Here is a 22559-nt window from a genome sequence, read left to right on the forward strand (position 1 = left end):
TCGGCTGAGTGACAAGGGCCCCGCCCCACCCTTGAGAGCATTGAAGTCCCGCCCCCGGCCTTAAGGTCGAGCCGAACTCTGCTGAACCAGTCACGGATGGTATCCTAGCCCTACGAGGTCCCTCCGAGATCCTAGAAAAGTGTCACCAGCACTCGAATCCCGCCCACTCCTTGAGAGCCGACCCCCCCATACACACTCAAGGCCACTCACCAGCTACAGTCGGGATTATAGAGAAACACACGCGGGACAGCGGAGGTGCGGGCGTCATGACGTCACGGACCGGCGCGGCGGCGCAGGCGTAGTGCGTCACGGGCGGCCAGGCGGCGAGCGGTGTTTAGGCAGAGGTAACCTCAGGTCCTTCGCTCGGACCCCAGCGTCGGAAGCTGCTTTCGGGGCATGACCTGAGGGCACAGCTCTGAGGCTAGCAGGTGAGTACCCGAAGCTCAGTGCCATCCTGGCCGCGGGGCCTTGGCGAAGACCATCCTCACCCGCAGGCTTCTAGGCCCCGCCCCGGATTGTCCTGTCTCTGGCCGGAAATAACAATCCCATTAGTGACTTCGCTGCCAGGAATCGGGGAGCCGTGGTTGCTGGCCTGACCCCGTGGTTAACGTGTAGGAATAAGCGACCCCAGTCCTCTCCTGACTTTTAGAGTAGATACAGCTCAGCCGGGAGGAGTAGATTGGCATTTGTGAACTTGTTACTCTAAGGAGTTGTCGCCTTTGCAACCCCCAAAGTGACTTAATAGTCATATACTAACTTACTAGACTTTACTGTTTGTTTCTCAAAATTTCATGAGCTGAGCTGTCACATGTATATTCTTATTTAAAATGACCACGTGATGCAGGAATAATTGTCTCCATCTCAGGAAAGAAGAGAATTGAAAATAGTGCCAACTCTGAGCCAGGCAGTGTACAATCTGCTGGGCATAGAGAACCATGATCAAGGTCCTATACCATAGGAGCCTTTATTCTTTTAGAAACATAGGCAAAAAGTAAACCATCCATTGTATTCACACACAGGGGCAGAGCTCGTGAGGAAGATACCTAAGGGAGGGACTGTTACTAAAGGCACAGTAGTTGGAAAAGTTGATTTTTGAGTCCAGTCTCTCTAGCCCCATGTCCTGTACTCTTCCTATTGATACATGGCCTCTTTGGCATGTTTAAGTATCTTTTGGTGTTACAATTGCTTTTAGACATGAGAACATCAGAAGTTCTAGCATTCAAATCCAGCTTTCTCAGCCTGAAGTAGTGCAACCCCCAGTCACACAGCTTTCTCAGTATTGGGTGAGTTCTCAGCATGGTTCTAAAGGCGTTAGGGGTAGAATTTGGCAGAGCTACAGACTTTAATGAGATACTCTCCTCATAAGGGAACTAAACTGAAGAGTCATTAAATGATAGTGCCTGTCTCAGTATCTGTCATTAATTACTTCAATATTTTGCCTTTTTTGATTTAGTTCTCTTTCAAAAATATCCGAGAATGGAGAGTATTTCGTACAAGGCAGAGCTTGAGGCACTTCTAGATACAGAAGATAACATGTTTTGGTTTGGGGGTTTGGTTTTGGTTTTTTTTGTTTGTTTTTTGTTTTGTTTTCCTAGGAGAGAGTTCTGAAGTCTGGTACAGGCAGCTATCGTCTCTGTCCCTTTACCTTTCCTTTATCATATTGTATATTTATTAAAATTTCATTTTTTCATCTATAAACTCTTTATTTTTCTTCTCAGCAACCTTAACTAATAAGGAAAGCAGGATTTATCTTTACAGATCTTTTAGGTTTATTTACTCTGTGTGTATGAGCCTGTCCTGGCTGGTTTTGTGTCAACTTGACACAAGCTGGAGTTCCCACAGAGAAAGGAGCTTCAGGTGAGGAAATGCCTCCGTGAGATCCAGCTGTAAGGCATTTTCTCAATTAGTGATCAAGGGAGGGTCCCTTGTAGGTGGTGCCATCTCTGGGCTGGTAGTCTTGGTTCTATAAAAGAGCAGGCTGAGCAAGCCAGTGAGTAACATCCCTCCATGGCCTCTGCATCAGCTCCTGCTTGAGTTCCAGTCCTGACTTCCTTGGTGATGAAGAGCAGTGTGTAAGAGTAAGCTGAATAAACGCTTTCCTCCCCATCTTGCTTCTTGGTCATGATGTTTGTGCAGGAATAGAAACCCTGACTAAGACAGAGCCTTTTGCCTGCATCTGTGTATGTGTATGACATGTATGCAGAGACTGCAAAAGTTTCATGTCCTGGAATTGAAGGAAGTGAGCCACCAAGTGGGTGCTGGGAACTGATCTCCTGGGTCCTCTGCAAGAGCAACATGTCCTCTTAACTGCTGAGACAACTCTCCAGCCCCTAAAAGTTTACTTTAAAACATGAAGAAACTGGGCCAGCAAGATGGCTTAGCGAGTAAAAGTGCTTCCCATATAGTCCAGACAGCCTGAGTTCGATCCCTAGGACCCAAGGAAAAGTGAAGAGAGAGAACCAACTCTTGAAAGTTGACTTCTGACTGCTGCTGCCTGTGCTACGTGATAGCATGGCCCCCTCCCCCACCCCATGATAATTAAGTAAATAAGAACAAAGAAAGTGAGGTACCAAGAAAAATAACTTCCAGTGGAAATAGAACAATTAAAGATGAAGTCTTCTGGCTCCAGGCTTTTGGCTTTTTCCATTACCATCTCATCACAATCCTTATTCCCCTTTCTGTGCAGAGATGCTGCAGGAATGAAGACGAGTAATAATTTATCAGTCTTGAATACTTCTAAGAAGCATGGTTCTAAAGGCTTAGGGGTAGAGCTTGGCAGAGCTACATACCTTAATGAGATACTGTCCTCATGAGGGAACTAAACTGAAGAGGTGTTAAATAACTTGCAAAAGTTACACAAAGAAAGCAGATGGTGAACTGTAATAACTAAGGAGAACCATCTCATTATTAACAAAACAGTAAACCTGACCAATAGCTAATATATATTGTTTTACTGTTGCTAAATACAGTGATTTTTTTTTAATGTATGTGATCTTCACAACTGTCCTATAAAATAAGAACAGTTGCCTCTGATTTTACATTTGAGGGGATTGAGGCCTATAAAATTTAGATAATTAAGTCACACAGCCTGCTTTCAAAGACTTAAGACTCTACACATAACAGTACCTCTTTATCCTAAAAGTAACTATGGCTGCCAGAAGGGCTATCCCAAGGGAACTGGTCCAGGGCCCCAGTTGGGGAATAACTGGCCTTTAAAAGACTGCCCAGAGAGCATGCCTTCCTTGGATATATATTTGGATTGCATGTGAAGTCTGTGTGTACACACAAGATTGTTTTATTCTCTTGCCTGAATGTTCACATTGCCTTTAGTATTTCTTAGAGATTGATGGAAACAGAAACCAAAACTCTTCCCCTGGAGAATGCATCCATCCTTTCAGAGGGCTCTCTACAAGAAGGACACCGATTATGGATTGGCAACCTGGATCCCAAAATCACAGAGTAAGTGTGGGTGCTATGTCCAGAGAGAATCAGTATCTGCTGTGGATGCTCAGGAGACTTTTCAGAGCAGTGGTAGCATCTTGATTCTTTCATTTGTGTTGGAATTTTTCTCTAAAGGGGACATGCTGCACTTAGCCTATTTCCATTTTTTACACAACTGTGAGGACGACTTTGGTTTCCTTCAAGCATAAGCCTCTTTCTTCCTAGTGAACAAAGAGTGGGACTCTTTGCCAACTGTTCAACTCTGTTCCCAGCATTTCTGGAGAATCACTGTAGAGCCAACCTGAGGCATATTTTGTCTCCCAAATGGAGAAATAGTCTTGGGATCTTTGTGAATAAGCGTATGGGCCCTACTTGCCTGATGGCAGTGAGCAGCCACACAACCGTAGACAGTGAGTGGGAAGGGACATTAGAGATCACCCTAGTGCCTTTGGTTTCCACTCATTTACTAAATGATTGGAGTGCCTGTTGGGTGTGCATGGGTCGTGATCACTTGGGGACCTCTGACACCATCAACTCTTTCTCTACGATAAAGGAAACAAGGCTCCAAGAGGCAGAATTACCTTGCCCAAGATCACATTACTAATTGAATTCAGAGTCCTCACTCCCACTTGTTCCATGAGACCCATTATAGTGAAAAGGAATGTCTTGGCAGAGAATTACTATGTCCTTGAGGGTGGGAGGGGTGAGGTGCCAGTGCTAGTTGGTGGCAGGATACTGAGGGCTGAGTAGACAGTCTATGTGGAATCAGTACTTAAAACAAGCATGGGATAAACCAACAGTCCTGGAGTTATTCCTAGAGTAGGGCTAAGTAAACACAGTCTTTGAGAGAGGAACCCTCTCATTTGAGTCTGAGATGAGATGAGGTTATTTAAGGATTGGGGTTAGGAAAGAAGAAAAGAGATGTAATTTTATGTCACAACACAGAGTTTGGCTCCTAATCTGCACAGGTTCAAGTCAGATAAATGTAGATATCATTGGGTATAAATTACAGTGATACTGAAGATATGTTGTCATCTTGTCATGTTACTGTGGCCATGGGAACACTAGAATGGATTGTATTTATTAGCATCCTCTCTTATGGATGTGTGAATCAGCATGAGCTCTTCACTAATGTCTGTTCACGTCAGTTTTTCCATCTAAAATGCAGGCTGTAAGGGGGTTTTTCCCTGAGTGCTTTCCATTCCCACCTCTCTTTGTCTGAATGGAAATCTAAAGCGTGGAGACAGTGCCGGCCAGCCCTGTTGGCTGTGGTTCTCTGTAATGAGGCTCCAGTGCTGCTCCTCTCCTGCTGCTTGTCACAGGGGTTCACAGGGCATCTGCCCTTACATCAGAAAATAACATATGAGTGTATTCTTGAATCCCATCTTTAACAGGAACATTGAATTAAGACTGTCCAATGTTTCAGTGAAAGGCAGATATTAAATGCCAACTGTATGTCAGGGCCTTGCTGGCTGAATGTGTTCCCCCCCCCCCCCCGTGGTATCCCTATTTCTGTGGTGCCAAAACAATTTTCTCTATTTTCCTTCTATGATTTCCTTACCTTGAAATAATTTTTGATTATTCAAAAATTATTAAGTGATGATTTATTACATCACTTATTTTCAAAAAACAGCTGCCAATCAAAGCTTATGGTTCATTCACCTGAAAGCTTAGTGTCGCTTTGCTAAATTTCATGAGTCTTGTGGAAACATCATTTCCTTCAAGTTGCTCAAATACCTGAACTTTTAGATCCTCAAGGGGCAGAAAATAGTGGACCTAGTTAAGTAATTAACATAGTCTCTCCCCAGCGTTGGAGGAGTATGAGCACGGGCTACTTGTATTGTCAGGTGAATCAAAAGCTCTAATCTTCTGATGACTTGCAAGGGAAGTTTGCAGAATATCTTCCAGTTTTCCTAATTAAGCTTACCCAACTAAACACTGCTGCCACTTCCTGCTATTTCCTCTCCACCAGATCCTTCCTTCTCGTTCATATGCCTGTATCCCAGCTCCTTAACCTTTTTTGGTTTTTTGGTTTTTCGAGACAGGGTTTCTCTGTGTAGCCCTGGCTGTCCTGGAACTCACTTTGTAGACCAGGCTGGCCTGGAACTCAGAAATTCGCCTGCCTCTGCCTCCCAAGTTCTAGGATTAAAGGCGTGCGCCACCACGCCCGGCTCCCAGCTCCTTAACCTTATTTCTTAATATCGTTCAGAAGTTGCTTTGAGTGTTGTCCTTTAAAAATGTTCTCTCGCTTCTTTTCAGCCAACTGTCAGGACTGGTGACCAGAGTATCTGATACAATTGTAGGGTAGCTTTGGCTTTTGTTATTTTATACACACAGGTTTCTTTTGGCTGCATGTATGTCTGGTGCCCAGGGAGAGCCGAAGAGAGCATCAGATCTCCTGGAGGAAATAAAGTTACAGATGGTTGTGAGCCACCATGTGGATGCTGGGAGTGGAATCCAGGTCTTCTGGAAGAGCATCCATTCTCTGAACCACTGAGCAATCTCCAGCCTTGATGGGAGTTTTTCAAATAGCATTTGAACAATGCAGTCTGTCATTCATTTTCCCCACATTTATTTTGTCATTAGTTCTGGTTGCTCTGTGTGTCTCTGTGTCTTTGGTTATTAATCTGGGTTCTTCTTAAGTTATACTAGGGCATCCTTCAGTCTCTTTTCAGTCTGGCACTCAAACATTATGCTTTTTGTGCTCATGGTGATTCCTTACCCACAGTTCAGCTACATAAACTCTTGGATCCTGTTCTTCTGTGTTAGATACGGTGAACCTCCATGAATAGTTAAAATACAACCACTCCCAAACACTGCTATATTGTAAGATTGAGCTTTTGTGAACACAGTGTCTTATCAATGCTTACTGTGTCACGGCTGTGCTGTGTGCCAGAGGCATTCACCTGACTAAGTAGATCTTGAGGGAGTGATAGGCACTTGCTCTTACAGCAGAAGTCAAGCCTAAATTCCACTAATGCCCACTGTGTTCTAATTCCTCAGCTTCTTTGTAACTCATGATTTTGTAAAGTGAGAATGTTCAACTGAATAGCAGAAACATTTCTTCTAACTAACACTCTAGGAAGTCCTCTTATTTTACCTCATAACAGCCTAGGTGAATGGAACAGATTAGCCATTCTTTATAGGAAAAGGAAAGTTACATGAGTTGGCTCATTTGACAGAGGGGTTTGTGATGGCTCTAGCTTCCTCCCCTAGTCCACTGCACCTTTACTCAGATGCTCTGGTAGTCAGCAGCTGAGTACATCTGAGTAGTCATGACCTAAAACATCCTGTTTTGAATTTAAACATGTGGAAACTTCTAAATTACTGCGAGACCTAGACTATACGCTTAGACCATTACCTTTAAATTTCACCAATATTTTCAGCAGGGAAGTAAAAAAGTTAGTATCTTAGATGTTGATTGGCATTCTGTACTTAGTGCCAGCTTTCTTATTCAGATATTAAATGTGCTCTATAAAATAAGAAAGTTACGTTTGCATTGTATGTGAGTGCGAGAGAGAACATTAGTAGAAATGCTCATAATGCTTTCTAAGCAAAGGGAAGCCATGAATGTGTGTAAATCAGGGTTAAGAAAGAAGGCTCCGTGTAAACAGATTCAAAAGGGCCGTTTGGCTTAAGGCAAGGATGAGTACTAAGTGGTAACAAAGGCAGCTGGGCAGGTAGATTACTGTCAGGTGAAGGCGGACTCTTTAAATTGTATTCAGACAAGTGGAAGCTCGTGTAGAACGTCCAGAGGATCTTAACAAGAGCCTGATACCAAGGCAGTAGTGATGTTTTAGTGAGGGACTCAGGACTGAGGTGCAGGTTAGTTGGCAGATGCTCACCTGTTGCACTGCCACACAGGTAGGACAGTGAATTTGGAGATTGGTGGGTGAGTCTGAGATGTGAGAAGCAGGAGTAGAGAAGAGTGGAGAGGCAAGATGGTTCTGAAGGGTGGTGCTATTTTTGTTTTCTAACACTAGGGCTCAGTCTCAGACTCAGTCCCAGAGAGGACTTGCCTGGGGAATGTAAACAACTCAAGAGCCTACTAACCATAGAATAGTGATGATGAAGTCATTGTATAGTAAAAGCCAAGAGGTGGAGAGCCACCAGGTGCAAGTGTCCTTTTGGTGCTGACTTTCAGAGGATTAGCTGGGTAAACCAGGACTCCCTGGAAATAGATGCACAAGCCTGTGTCAGCAATGAGTTTACCTTTTCTCTCTCAGCCCATTTCACATTCTTCCTTCATAGTCCGTGGTTTGCATGAAATGATGTTTGCTGTTTGTTTGCTTAAGTCTGAAACAATTAAGCATTTAGTAAGGTGTATAGCACAGGACAAAAAGATTCTCCTCATAGTAATTTCTATAGGCTATAAAGAAAACGTTCTCTAAAACCACTATATAGTATAGTAAATTTAAAAAAAAAATCCTGAAGGTCATCTCATTGGCTCTCTGTTGCCTCTCTGGTGACTGTAACCACAAAACAAAATTCCATGTATACACATTCCTCATGGCCTGTCCCTCCTTGCTACTCTCTTCCAGACTTTCTCATTGCATGGTGTTCACTCATTGCTAACACTGCATTCAGATGTCCTCCTTTCTCAGGCTTTCCCACACTCCTCACTGCCACCCCCTACCCCCGCCCCCGTGTGATTATGCATTTTCTTTTCCTCTAACCGGCATTGAGGACTTAGAAGACAATTTTATTCATATAAAGGTCCTTGGCACATAGTAGGTATCTGTTTTAGCATTTGTACAGGTGATTGCTTCTGTGCCACTAGGCAGGAAAGCTATTTTAACTAAGACTCATTAGGAGAAGAAAGCCCTGATTGGGTTACGATTCGTGTGGGGGACAAGTATACTAATTCTCTCTCCCAAGGCAGCAGGGTGCACATTTCATTAAGGGAAGCAGGCCCACTGATGAGGACTGAGCTCCCATACTGCAGCAGCAGATGAAAGTGCTTGCAGATGTGGAGGCAAGAGGCTTCAGGCTGTTTTCACTATCTGAGCCTGCAGTCCCCATCTCCAGGAAGCAGCGTAGTAAACATTTCATTCCTTTTGTTTCAGTGTTCCGATAATTTCGAGAAATTATCAAACAAGAAAAGAAATCTTAGAGAAGTTGAAAGACACAGACCTAAGCAGATGTTCCTGGAATCTTAAGGTCACACTTCTCAGGCAGCATGTGTTTGTTAGCTTTACAATGAATAATCTGTTGGCATTTTTTTCCTGAGTAAATTAAAATTCATTTCCTAGGAAATGCCAATCCCGTTACCTTCCTGCTATTTAGCAGAACAGAGCTAATGAAAAGATAGCTGTGCTGCAGTAGCCTTAAGTTTTGTTTTGTTCTAAATGGATTTGACCCACCATTCTGTGGCATTGACATGGTGTGAAGGTTTGAATGGGTGTAGTAAGAGCAGGTGTGGTTATGATTGAAGCCTGGAGGGGAAACAGTCTTGCTATAAGCCTGTCCAGATCATCAAGAAGAGAGGTTTGAGGTGTCTCCTAATTCCCCTCAAGAGGCCCACATTCTCACTGGGTAATTGAGGTCTCCCAATGGGAGACAGTAATTAAGTACCAAGTTGTGGTTGTTTTCCATTTCAAAACTAGTCCAAGGACCAGATTACTGTCCATAGTAGGGCTTGCGAGCCTTTCATCCTATCCCAGTACTAAACCTGTATTGTATCTTTCTACAGTGATATCAGACACCTGATTAATTATGATGGACTGCTTATTGATACACATTAGTGTCAGATTTGGTGCAACGTGTGATATATTTCCTATCCCTCCTTCCCAAGGGGGACCTTGTTCAAGAATATACTTTTGATGTGTTTCTCCTAGAAAACAATGTGAATATAAATGTGCCTGGCAGACTTTCCTGACTCCCCATGAGGTAGAATTCCGAGTAGTAACACATTTAGCATGTGGGCTGATACCTTTTTAGTATCAAGGGGACAGCATTGTTTAGAGAAAGCCTTGACTCCATTTGAATAGCTTAGAGGATGCCAGGAGGGAGGCCAGAGGAAAAGGAAATGGGAGAGCTGTTGGTGTGTCTCACCCTTGCATCGGATGACAGGAAGTCAGAATGGAGATTGGCCACAGCAACCTGCTAAGGCCACATCTGTCCGAACAACTCTGAAACCTTATAGGAACCAACGAGTGTTACGAGTGGGGTCTATAAGAAAGGAAGGGATAAGCAGAATGGCCAAGCAGTAGTTTGGGTGAACCTCTGTCCAGAATAAATTCCTTCCTTGACTCTTTTTTTATAATGGAAACTGAGGTTGACTGATTCACAGAGCTGGCCAGTGTCCCCTGCTTGGTGAGAGCAGCCTCAGTCTTGTTTGGCTTCCATGTTGTCCTAATTTCCAGTCAATTTTAAGTCCTGTGTAAGCGCCACTAACTATAGTTTGGATTCTAGCAGAGTCCCTCTCAGGTAGTTTGTGGTTAATGATTAGCTACACAATATAATAGAGAGCTGTTTTAGGACTGACTATTGTATGTGTGAATAGGGATGGTTTTGCAACTTTGTTTATTTTTGATACAGGGTAGGTTTGGGGGTTATGTGTGTGTTTCTGATGAAGTTACAGATATTCATAAAAGCTATTTCGTTGCCAAGAAATTAAAAAATAAATAGATGGACACATTTTTAGTTTTTCTCCAAAGGAAAAACAAACAGTGCTTGTATGCCAGATAGCTGTTTGTTAGGTGTGGTTTTGTTGTTTGGTATTTTGTATTGGACAGATGCATAGTAGGCATGACCATTCTTGTTCCCATTCCAAATAGAGGCAAACAGTCCTGTTTCCCAAATAAACTAACAGCAGTTTGTAGGCAAGCTTAGGGCATTGGCCAGGGGACTTTTTCGCCTGGGGTAAATTACCTCCCTCTTTTATCTTACATTTGAGGCTGAGCAGCCAGCAGCAGTCCCTGAGTGAACTCATGGCTCTTCTGTCTCCACAGATACCACCTCCTCAAGCTCCTCCAGAAGTTTGGCAAGGTGAAGCAGTTTGACTTCCTCTTCCATAAGTCGGGTGCTTTGGAGGGCCAGCCCCGAGGGTACTGTTTTGTTAACTTTGAAACTAAGCAGGTAATTGAGCTCCCTCTACCTCTTATAGTCTGCACTCTGTCATAATCCATTCTACATCTCTTGACCACCAGACCGCACGGGCAAGAGTCACGTCTGGTTATTCTCTGTGCGCCTCACACAGAGCTAAAGGCTACGTCCTTCCACCAGTGAATTTAAGTAATACAGCTTGCACAAACATCCTCTCCCTGGTTTCAACAGAGGTCCAGGCTCTTGAGTTACAGATTCAGTGAGACTCTGCCACAAAAAACAAGGTGATAAGCAGTGGAGGAATGCATTCAACATTGCCCTGCCACTGCACATGCATGGGCCCACCAACACACACTACGCTTGTGCATACATAATTGATATACACCTGCACAAATTGTGTGTGTGTGTGTGTGTGTGTGTGTGTGAGAGAGAGAGAGAGAGAGAGAGAGATTCTCAGTCTCAAAAGATGCATACAGATTTTATTTGTGTATTGTGATTAAACCCAAGGCCAGTATGTCTACTCCCTTTTTTCCCCTTTTGAGACAACCTCACTATGTAATCCCTCACAGAGTGAGGAATTCAGAGAGTGCCTGCCTCTGCCTCCTCAGTGCTGGGATTAAAGCCATGCTCCATCATGCCTGTCTGAACCCAGGATTTAATACATGCTAGCTAGATAAGTACCACTGAGATAACCCTGCTAAATATCACATGTTGATCTTCAGTGATCTGTATCACAGATTTGCGTATCACATGTGACTTGGAGTACAGTTCAGAAGGAAGCATCATGTGCTGTGTAGAATGGACCACACACTCAGGACGCAGATGCAGGTGGGATCTCTGCACTTGAAGCCAGCCTGGTCTTATATAGTAAGCTCCAGTCCAGCCAAGGCTATGCACTGAGGCTCTGTCTCACAAAAAGAAAAGAAAGTGAATATATATATATATATATATATATATATATATATATATATATATCCTAAGTTCTGGTGACTGCATAGTCCTTATTTATTTGAACCCCAGCAGTGACTGACTGTATAGACATTATAGAGTGGGTATTGTCATAGCTCTAACTATGTGCATCCACGCATTTAGGGAAATGGAATAGAAGGCATCATTTTTAGCCAGGCGTAGTGGTGTGCTTTATCCCAGTGCTTGGGAGGCAGAGGTAGGTGGATCTCTGAGTTCAAGACCAGTCTGGTGTAATGAGTGAGTTACAGGACAGCCAGGGCTACATGGAGAAACCCTGTCTCAAATAAAACAAAACAAAAACAAGGCAAAAGCATAATTTCCCTTGATGTAATTGTCACAGCCGTGCATGGTTGTACATGACTGTAAATCTGGGGAGACTAAGGCAAGAAGATTGAGAATTGGAGGGCAGCCTGGACAACAACAGTAAGGAAAAAGAGCTGCCAGAATTCCTCCCAGAAGCAATGTACCAGAGAGTTCTAAAATTGCACTAGGGCATCATGTGTCCTCACTAGTGCTGAGAGTTTTCTATTTCCTCTAATTTTTTGCAGATACTGCAGACAATAAATGAAATGTTATTTTAATTGTCCATTCCTTTTTGGAAGCAATTAAAGGATGTTCATATGATAACCATTTTTAAGTGTTTTTCCTTGATAGAGTAATGAGGATTCTTGCTGTCAACTAACACCAGAGGTCATGGTAGGGACATATGTTTATTTTAAAACCCTGGACTAGTAATCACAAAACATACTTTATATTCCTGTATTTTTTTTTTAACTTTGATCAAGTTTCTTTTGGCTTCAGTTTTATCTAAAAATGGGGAAAAGTAAGAGGTTTTCTTTTTTTTTTTTAATTAGGTATTTTCTTCATTTACATTTCCAATGCTATCCCAAAAGTCCCTCATACCTGCCCCCCCACTCCCCTACCCACCCACTCCCACTTCTTGGCCCTAGTGTTCCCCTGTACTGAGGCATATAAAGTTTGCAAGACCAATGGGCCTCTCTTTCCACTGATGGCCGACTAGGCCATCTTCTGATACATACACAGCTAGAGACACGAGCTCTGGGGGGTACTGGTTAGTTCATATTGTTGTTCCACCTATACGGCTGCAGATCCCTTTAGCTCCTTGGGTACTTTCTCTAGCTCCTCCATTGGGGCCCCTGTGATCCATCCAATAGCTGACTGTGAGCATCAACTTCTGTGTTTGCTGGGCCCTGGCATAGCCTCACAAGAGACAGCTCTATCTGGGTCCTTTCAACAAAATCTTGCTAATTTATGGAATGGTGTCAGTGTTTGGAGGCTGATTATGGGATGGATCCCTGGGTATGGCAGTCTCTAGATGGTCCATCCTTTTGTCTCAGCTCCAAACTTTGTCTCTGTAACTCCTTCCATGGGTGTTTTGTTCCCAGTTCTAAGAAGGGGCAAAGTGTCTACACTTTGGTCTTCGTTCTTCTTGAGTTTCATGTGTTTTGCAAATAGTATCTTATATCTTGGGTATTCTAAGTTTCTGGGCTAATATCCACTTCTCAGTGAGTACATATCATGTGAGTTCTTTTGTGATTGGGTTACCTTTCTCAGGATAATGCCCTCCAGATCCATCCATTTGCCTAGGAATTTCATAAATTCATTCTTTTTAATAGCTGAGTAGTACTCCATTGTGTAAATGTACCACATTTTCTGTATCCATTCCTCTGTTGAGGGGCATCTGGGTTCTTTCCAGCTTCTGGCTATTATAAATAAGGCTGCTATGAACATAGTGGAGCATGTGTCCTTCTTACCAGTTGGAACATCTTCTGGATATATGCCCAGGAGAAGTATTTCGGGATCCTTCGGTAGTAAGAGGTTTTCTTTTGCAATTTGGGGAGACTTTGAGAATAGGTAAATATACATATGACAGCACAGTTGGCATTTAGTATTACATTTGTGAACTTTGAAACAATGTACAGAGATGGCGGTTGTTCTTTTAGAACGCTCAACCCTTGGGGGCTGGTGAGATGGCTCAGTGGTTAAGAGTGCCTACTGCTCTTCCAAAGGTCCTGCGTTCAAATCCCAGCAACCACATGGTGGCTCACAACCATCTGTAATGAGATCTGATGCTCTCTTCTGGTGTGTCTGAAGACAGCTACAGTGTACTTACATACAATAAATAAGAATGCTCAACCCTTGTTGGCCTCTACTGCTGCTGATACTTTACAGCTAAGAGAACATTATGGACATGCTAATCCCACGAGTGAAACAAAGCACGTGTCCTGTCTAGCACTCTGAATGCCATGGTGGAGCATGCTTACAGGCTGTGAGTAGCCCATGACTGATACACAGTGGAGAGTGAGTAAATGTCTATAGGATAGATGGCTGCTGCGTGCTAGATACTCACTGCTGATACCAGAGTGCTGTGCTTATGTGTATTACTCCTCCGCCTTGTCAACACTCCCTGTTGTTACAGTCTTCCCTTTGGGCCTCTTGAGCCCTACTACGTGTGAGTTCCACTTAGTTGAATGCCTCATGGACACCAGTGGTTTGTCAGGATGGGAAAGTCCAGCCAGGTTTGCTGAGAGTGACTTCTCCAGCGATAGGCGTTCCTTTTAACCTTGTTGCTGCTGTATCTGCTCTGGAAAGGGTCAGAAGAGTTTGTGTGCTGAAAACCAGGTGCGTGGGTTGACTCACACAGATACCTTGCTCAGTCTCTTGGATTGGCCATGCTTTTTCCAGCCTGATTTCCTATCCTTGAAGCTGTAGTTAAGGATATGGTTGCAGAGCTCCTGAGTGAGCACAGGTTTGTGATGTAGTCTGCACACTAGCTAAAGCATGTGTGTAGAGAGGTAGCACCTGAGAGGGCAGTTCTGTCAGCTCACACAGGAAGGGCCGCCCCTGTGCTCCCTGTTTTTCATGCCCTCTGAAGACTCACAGCCACCCCCGGGGAACAAATAATAGTGACCGTATTTTACAGCTGACAAATGCAGACACTTTAAGTACCTACCAAATACTGTATTGCCAACAAATGACAGAGGATTTGAAATTGTTTCATTTTAAAATTTGAGATGTTATTATTAGTTTACCATTTGAAATTAACTATAAGCCAAGTTGAATTATAAGCCAAGTTACCAGAAGCAATACGGTTAGAAACCCAGTTATCGAAACTTACTGAGGCCCTATGAAAATACAGATAGCTCATCAATGTTTGAATTTCTGACTGACTCTTGTCCTGTCTTGGACAGGAAGCAGAACAAGCCATCCAGTGTCTCAATGGCAAGCTGGCACTGTCTAAGAAGCTGGTTGTACGATGGGCCCACGCTCAAGTCAAGGTAAGTCTATGGGAGACAGAGAGCAAAGCACGTCACCCTAGCTGAGTCTCTGAAGAGTGGCCCCAGATCGCCATTGCATCCAGCTTATCTGTCCCATGCCCATGCTTTGCTCTCTTGTGCTGGCATTCACCATGTGTCTTGCCAGATTTTTCTCTTGAAAGCTTCTTGAGAGGAAGTAAGCGCCTTCATTGTTTCTCTGCACATGCTCACAGATCCTGCTTTGATTGCGTTTTGCACACGGCTGATGTGTACACTGAGACTGCCACTGTTTTGGTTTTTTTTTTAATGGGAATTGTTCTTGGTCAGGAGTGGGGGGAATCTATTTTTAAAACTCGCCACTATAGACATTAATAGACTCTTCCCAGCCTCACATCTCTAAGGAGAGTTTGCATATATTTATTGTTCTAAATGCTTGAGAAGTGGGTAGGTTCTTTGTGCTTAAAGCAGTGCAGTCTCTCTCCTGCAGAGGTTGGGAGAATAACTAGAGTGTGGGTTTGTGGAACTTTTCAGGGTCTGTATGTCTCCAGGGTCTTGAAAAATGGCACGCTGCCATGTGCATTGTATGGTTGGTCTTCTGGGGAAAGGTACTGTAAAAGCTGGGGCCAGGCTACGGTGGCACAGATCTTTAAATCCCAACACTTGGAAGGTAGAGGCAGGTGGATTTCTGTGAGTTCCAGGCCAGCTTGGTCTATAGGGCAAATTCTAGGACAGCCTGGGCTACACAAAGAAACTCTGTTTAAAAAAAAACAAAAAACAACGCCGGGCGGTGATAGCGCATGTCTTTAATCCCAGCACTCGGGAACAGGCGGATTTCTGAGTTCGAAGCCAGCCTGGTCTACAAAGTGAGTTCCAGGACAGCCAGGGCTTTACAGAGAAACCCTGTCTCAAAAAACCAAAACCAAAACAAAACAAAAAAACCAACCAAACAAAACAAAAACAAAAGAAAAGGTATTCTGTTCCAGCCGGCACACTGGTGGTGGGATGTGTGGACTCCAGCAGTCCCAAGAGACAGCCCTTGCTGCAGACCTGCAGCAGATTTGTAGCTGTCAGAGCTGGAGCTTCTGCTTAGCCAGATGAACCCAGGTTCTGATCGGAGGCATGCTGCCTGCTTCCCAACACACTTCCCTGTAAGAACTCAGAGTAAACTGACATCTGAATAGCGAGCATATCCTTGCTGAAAAGCGGGTTGTATAAGCTGTGAGGCCTGTGCACGTCCCAGGTAATGATGGGGCAGGACTCTTGGTGTCTAAGACGCAGAATTACCAAATGCTTTTTCTCCGAATAAAACTTAAGTCTCATTTGCCAAATTGGCTAGTGTTTCCCAGCCTGCATCTCATGAAGAGGCAAGCAGGAGAAATCACCCTTCAACCTGTCTTTCATATGAAATCTCTACCTCGTGGTTCCCTTCTGACCAGAGGTTCCTGATTGCTCTTCAGTACCGCACTTACTTTTCACAACAAGGATGTAATTATCTGACATCAAATGAAACTCCTTTCCTATGGAATGTTTTCTGTATCCACCACTGAACGTTGTTACTGCTCCTCTTCTCCACTCAGGCCTATTAAGAGTTGAGTATTATGCTTGGTACTTTGCAGAATCTAACAGAATTTTAAAGTGTTTTGAATAAAACAAATACTGTAAGAGGCATTATGTGGCAATTTTAAGAATGTAAGAGGGCGGCCCTGCTGTGCATTTGTGCCATCTGGGAATTTGAGCAATGAAATTCTTAGTTGGGAAATTCTTCCTCTCCCCAAAAAAGACTAATGGCTTCTTGGCTTCTTTTTCTAGGACAAAATTTTTGCATTAATATTAAATATAAAGCAGGCCTAATATTGTCTAGGTGATATGCAGTTATGCTGGTGATAAACTGGGACAAGATTAGCATGTTTTCACTCATGTAGTACTTACTGTCTTACAGTGATTGCTGCCTAGGTGAAATAATTTACCCTTCTATTCACTTTCAGAGATATGATCATAACAAGAACGATAAGATCCTTCCCATCAGCCTTGAGCCATCCTCAAGCACTGAGCCTGCTCAGTCTAACCTCAGGTAAGGCGACGTGTGTAGGACTGTCACTAACCATTCCTAGAGTAGAGTCACAGATCTGTTGTGCTGAGAGAGATACGTTCAGTATATATTTCTTCTTTTTTCCACACTCCCCCACCATAATCATGTACCACCACTAATAGAATTCATCCACTGAAAAAAGAACAGGTTTAGTGGTCACGCACCACTCATTGAGCTGGCCCTGGGAGATAAATCACACACAGCCCTGACCCTGAAAGCAAGCATTCTAATGAGACCTCGGTCCCTGGCGTTTTCATTATATACTAATTCCTCCCTGGCCATGGCCTCTCTTATGTTTGCAGACATTTTATTCTATGTATCCTTGCAGCAGCTATAATAGTTTTGTTCCAGTTTGTATGGATTGTCAGCTGCGTCTTTGGAGTTAATTCAAAACAGGGGCACTAAGAGTTGAGTAGAGAAGGCGAGTTCAGTGGGTGGTTGAGCAGAAGCAGTTGTGTGTGTGTGTGTGTGTGTGTGTGTGTGTGGTGTTAGGGGATTTTGTTGGTTTTGTTTTTTCTTTCTTTGCACTGTAGCTTAGGGAAAAATGTTAACAATAACAGTAACAATAGTCAGGATCCATTGAACTGTCTCTAGCAAGAACTATGCTAAGTACTTTATTTAGAGTATACTTTAATACCATAAACAGCACTTCACATGTGGAAAAACCTCAGCTTAGGAAAGTGAAATATCACTGCTGAAACCATGCTGATAGTAAAGTAACAGAACCAGAATTTAAAAACAGGCCTGATAGACCATCCTTGACTTCCTACTTCAAAATTCCCCCAGGTTATAAATGTCAAGATTCATATTTAAGCCTGTTCAGGAGAGCAGAAGGTGTGTGAAGGAACACCCATGGGTTGGAAGTCGGCAGTTACACTCAGTCAGTGCGAGATTATAAACTCTGCAATACCTGTTTGCATGGAACACCAGATAGGAAGGAAACATGTCCTCCTCACAAGTGCTGTTCACTGAGCCACACACAGTTAAAGCATCTCACTAAATGGCAAAGGGAAGGGAGATGGTCTAGAGATTGAAATTACATAGAAAACAAATGTGATTTCTTTAGAGTCACTGAGAGCTCATATCCATGTACCATCATTCCCATAGACTCTAAAGCACCTTGCTCCCAGGTTGATCTCCATGGAGATTTTCATAGCTCTCCTGCACTGCTCTCTAACTTATGCTCAATGGTCTCCCTGTGATAGTGAGCATGGCTTTAACTTTTCCCTCTGTGCCTGCAGCTTGTTTACCATAGCCTGGTGCTTTTCATCTACTTTTAATCGAGAGTCTTTCAGTCTTTATCTTCTATTTACAACTGTGCTTCAATACAGGAGAGTATTTTCCTATGACTTATGCAGATGGGAAAAAAAAAAAACAAAATAGATCTTTGAAACACAATGTAATGCCCTTAGAAATACAATGTAGGGCTACTTCTGATGGCATGAATTTCAAAAAAATTGCATGTTTTTGTGTGGTCCACGTGATGTTTGCATACATGCATACAGAGAAAACAACTGCCTTTTCCCTATGTTTGATCCCTTCTTATTGATTTAGTTTTTAATTGGTTGCCCACAAAAATATATGGGAATGTTCAACTGCTGCATGCCATCTGCAGATCTCTAGAAGACTGTGTGGACACTCCTTACACGCTATAGCCCATTGACAGCATCAAGAATGAGAAGGGGAATCTGAGGTGGCACAGTGTCACAGCCTGAGTGCTTTGCGTTTGATTGCACACACTGCAGTGACCCCATTCAGAAGGAGATGGCTTATGCAGCATCTCTCCCTCACTTCCTCCTCTCTGTGTCTGCAGAGCTGTAATACTTCCTCTCTGATGCAGAGGGAAAACAAAGGCTTTTTGACAAAGAAATAGGTTGAATCTTTTTTTGTTTGTTTGTTTTTTCAAGACAGGGTTTCTCTGTGTAGCCCTGGCTCTCCTGGAACTCACTTTGTAGACCAGGCTGGCCTCGAACTCAGAGATCCACCTGCCTCTGCCTCCCAAGTGCTGGGATTAAAGGCATGTGCCATCCTACAGTTTGTTAGCCCTATGAACCCTGGGCACATTTATGTCCCTTTGTATTTATCCCATAAAATCCTGAGGGTAACCCTTCTTGTGTTATTAATAAGGACTGGAAGCAATAAAGTCCTGACAGTGGTGGGTGTCTGGCTCATTATAACATATTTGTTAATAAAAATAGACTCGGGGCTGTAGATATGGTTCAGAGGTTAAAGAACACTAGCTGTTCTTCCAGAGAATGCAGGTTCAATTCCCAGCACCTACGTGGTGGCTCATAACCATCTGGAACTCCAATTCTAGGGAATCTGATGCACTCTACTAGACTCTGGAGCCCCAGGCACAAACATAGATGCAGGTCAAACATCCACACACAAAAAAAAAGTTTTTTAAAAAAGAGAAAAAGACTTGATAAGATTTCTAAAAAAAGAAAAAATTATATTACTCAGTGGCTGAAAAGGTATAGTAGTGTGTATTAGTTAATAACATGGGTCTTTGAGCCAGTTTATATCCACATCTCACCTCTCACTCGTGAGCCATTTAACATTTGCAAAATAAGAAATAGAACCTACCTTTAACACCATTGTCAGTCTTGTGTTTTATTTACTTTCTGACAAGCACTGGGATACTGCCTAAAGTCTGTGTCTCAGGACTGACTGTGTAGGGCGAATGACATGTGCACAACTGTGCCTGGGCTTAGATTATAAAAACATAACTGATTTTCAGGCTTCATCTTCATGTTTATAATTTTATGTCGTGGTGTTGTCCTAAAACACAACAGCATAAGAAGGGGAGAGATGTGAACGTTTTCTGGGTGTATCTCTGCCCACTCTGACCCTCTGCTGTGCTTTTTCCAGTGTCACTGCAAAGATAAAAGCCATTGAAGCAAAGCTGAAAATGATGGCAGAAAATCCTGATGCAGAGTACCCAGCAGCGCCTGTTTATTCCTACTTTAAACCACCTGATAAAAAAAGGACTACTCCTTACTCTAGAACAGCCTGGAAGTCTCGAAGATGATGGTCATGAATTACCAGAGCAGCAGAAGCAAATGGTCTCCACGTCTGAAGTCCTTCGCCTCTGTACTGTGTAGATGTGAATGGTACTACCAACAGAGCACAGTCTCTTGTTAGGGCCGGTGACATAGCGTGTTTGGGTGTTCATATGGATGTGTCTTCCCTGAACTATGTGTGAATTGAGCATCATCCAGAATAAATAGGAATGTGTCCAGACTGTGATGTGAACACTGAGATGCGCTAGTTGGCTGCTTTGTTTGGATTTATAACTCCAGAAACACAGTGTGCCAGAGAGAAAAACAAGCATACAACGTTGTTATTTAAATCAGGAAACGAAATGTATTAACATCCACCAAAAAACTTTTAGCATTTTTATGTGTACACTTCTCTTCAACATAAACAAAAAATAAGGGCGAGGGTGGGAAGTGAGAGACGTTTACAGTCATTTTTAGAACTGTTTTGGGAATGTACTGTAGAAATCCTTCAGTTGAATTCAAAAGAGAATTCTTGGCAAAAAGCAGCTGATTCCTTGAGTGAATGTTGTAGCAGTCTGTTTAAGAATTATGCTTATTATTTCCAAATCTCAATTAGGAAAATGTGGTGTATGTCTTAAAATTGTTTATGTCGTCAAAGTGTAGTCACATTTAACATTTTATACCACAACAGATACTCTATTTGGAAATCCAGCTTTTATTCTTTGGCAATCATGGTTTTGAATCTGAATGACCTTGCCTTCTATAATACCAAATGTTATTACTAACCTGGATTTTAATACACTTACTGCATGAGATTGTTTTATAGCATGGGGTTGTTGCAGTTAGAACTGTATCATGATCAATCTAAATAGAAAAGCAGAATTTCTTTGAAAACCTAAAGTTTGCTGTGTTGGTCACTGTCGAGCATTACTTTGTCACAGTTGTATGGGGCTGTAAGAAGCAGCTGAGTGACCTTGTTGCAGCTGAGAGGGAAAGTGCAGTGAGCAGCAGGAGTCAGCAGCCGGTCCTTAGGCACTAAGACCGTAACAACCACACGCGTTCTGTCCTTTCAGAAGACAGCTCGGCCTAAAACTGAACGTTACCCTGATAGCATGCTTCTCTCCAGATATCTTTGTCTCCTTGGAGATATGAATATGGTAGTATAGAGACACACATAAACAGACACCCTTGGGAATGTGTTTCTTCAGCTCAGTGCTGATTGAATTGGTGCCGGGCCTGACAGACTGTTCATTAGCAACACCGTTCTTCACTGAGCAGGTCACTGTCGCTCACCACAGGTGCCACCCATGATGACTTGGGTTGTAGAGACACTTGACTTAACCTCTGGGGTTTCAGAATCCACAGAACTGTTTCAGAGGAATTCTTACTGCTTTTCCCAAGTCAGTTTTTTAGCTATCTTTAGATACTGAATATGTCCCAGATTTATCAGTTGTGTGTATCTGTGATGTGGGAAACTCTCCTTCCACTTGGGAGCTCATTCAGGGAAGTGGGAACACCGGCTCCCATTTGTCTGGTGACTTATTAGAATATAGAATTCACCATTTCATCCTTAAGTTCTCAAAGGGTTGTGGTGGAGTAGAATTTGATGCCAATAGCCTTCTATTTTTAATAGGAACCTAGAGAATACTTAGGATTATCTAGAGTTGTTTCTTTAGAATCTAGAACTATTTATTTGTATTTAAACAATGTCTATGATTTGTACCAATTCTTACCCCTCTATGTGAATAAACGCAAGACAGTATCTATGTGGTCTTGTTGTCTTTCATCCACGTCCTGGATCACAACTTTCAGGTAGACTGGTTTCCACTCAAATGGGCCAGTAGCTTATCCATGTGATGTGCTGCTTTCAAGTGCCTTCTTTCCAAAAGGCTCCACAGGCCAAGTCTCTTCATCCCTTTCCCTGCCTAGCCTTGCCCTTAGAGGTGAGGAAGGGGACTAGGTGGTCTCCTGGCACAGGTGGCTGAAAGGAAAGTGGGAGGTTGAAGTCCCTGCATGCCATGAATGTTCCTTCTAAGTACAAGTTTTTACAGAATGAATGTGAACATTGTAAATACACTGAAAGGGTCTGATGAGAAGCTTTGAATTACAGCTGTTAACCCAGGCTATTAAGAGATCGTCTGTACTTTGAAATTATTCTTTGGTTGCTATTTGTCAACATCATCTCACTTTTAATTTTGACTTGAGTGGAGAATTGATGGGAATACTTAGGTAGGAGTGGAGGGTTGATGGGAATGCTAAGGTGGAAGTGTGACATTACTCTAACCTGTTGGATTTCTTTACTTGGCACCTCAGTGTTTGGGGGAGGGGTCACCTGAGGACACATTACCCAAAGCATGCTGTAAATTGGGAAAGCTCTTGCATTCTACATGCAAACCATGCATTCTACAACCCCATGTCTTACAAAGATGAGCAGCTAATTTCCAAATTCACCCATCCATTTCTGATTCTTATACTAGTGCAGAAAAGATCAAGCTATTCTTGCCTTATAAATTAAATGTTAAACATTTCCTGTATGTAATCACCGTGTTCCTAAAATATTTGAACCCCACAAATCTGTCCTTGATTTCTCTTTTGTTTTTTTCTTCTTGCTTCTATCTGGTCTATCTTGCAATGCCTTACTAATAATCTGCACCATCCCCTGCCCCCACCCTCTAAAGTTGCCCTGCTTGAGAGGATTTGAACTGAGGGAGTTGAACGAAGGAATTTGCATAC

The 22559-nt window shown here is 42.9% G+C and overlaps 2 protein-coding genes across 2 annotated transcripts in view; one reads left to right on the plus strand and one right to left on the minus strand.

The window, feature by feature from the left end:
• Mrrf (mitochondrial ribosome recycling factor) overlaps positions 1-323 on the minus strand; it is a 52715-nt gene extending 52392 nt beyond the window's left edge. The window contains exon 1 of the mRNA XM_021155532.2: positions 211-323. The gene's annotated coding sequence lies outside the window, so the exon portion shown is untranslated. The remainder of the gene's footprint in view (positions 1-210) is intronic.
• Positions 289-20087, plus strand: Rbm18 (RNA binding motif protein 18). The gene is made up of 6 exons (XM_021155533.3): positions 289-428; positions 3331-3459; positions 10395-10521; positions 14670-14756; positions 16721-16806; positions 19696-20087. The coding sequence occupies exons 2-6, from the start codon at positions 3347-3349 to the stop codon at positions 19853-19855; spliced, it is 573 nt and encodes a 190-aa protein (XP_021011192.1). The 5' UTR covers positions 289-428; positions 3331-3346; the 3' UTR covers positions 19856-20087.
• The last annotated feature ends 2472 nt before the right edge of the window (positions 20088-22559 follow it).

The sequence above is a fragment of the Mus caroli genome, unplaced genomic scaffold (genome assembly GCF_978045245.1).
Source record: "Mus caroli unplaced genomic scaffold, Mus_caroli_1 scaffold_2, whole genome shotgun sequence".
Taxonomy (NCBI): Eukaryota; Metazoa; Chordata; class Mammalia; order Rodentia; family Muridae; genus Mus; species Mus caroli.

Bases quoted from the DNA above. Each gene is read 5' to 3' on its own strand.
- Rbm18 (XM_021155533.3), top strand. From the start codon at position 3,347: ATGGAAACAGAAACCAAAACTCTTCCCCTGGAGAATGCATCCATCCTT. The intron at 3,460-10,394 runs GTAAGTGTGGGT...CTGTCTCCACAG, and splicing joins CTGGATCCCAAAATCACAGA to ATACCACCTCCTCAAGCTCC. The intron at 10,522-14,669 runs GTAATTGAGCTC...TGTCTTGGACAG, and splicing joins TTAACTTTGAAACTAAGCAG to GAAGCAGAACAAGCCATCCA.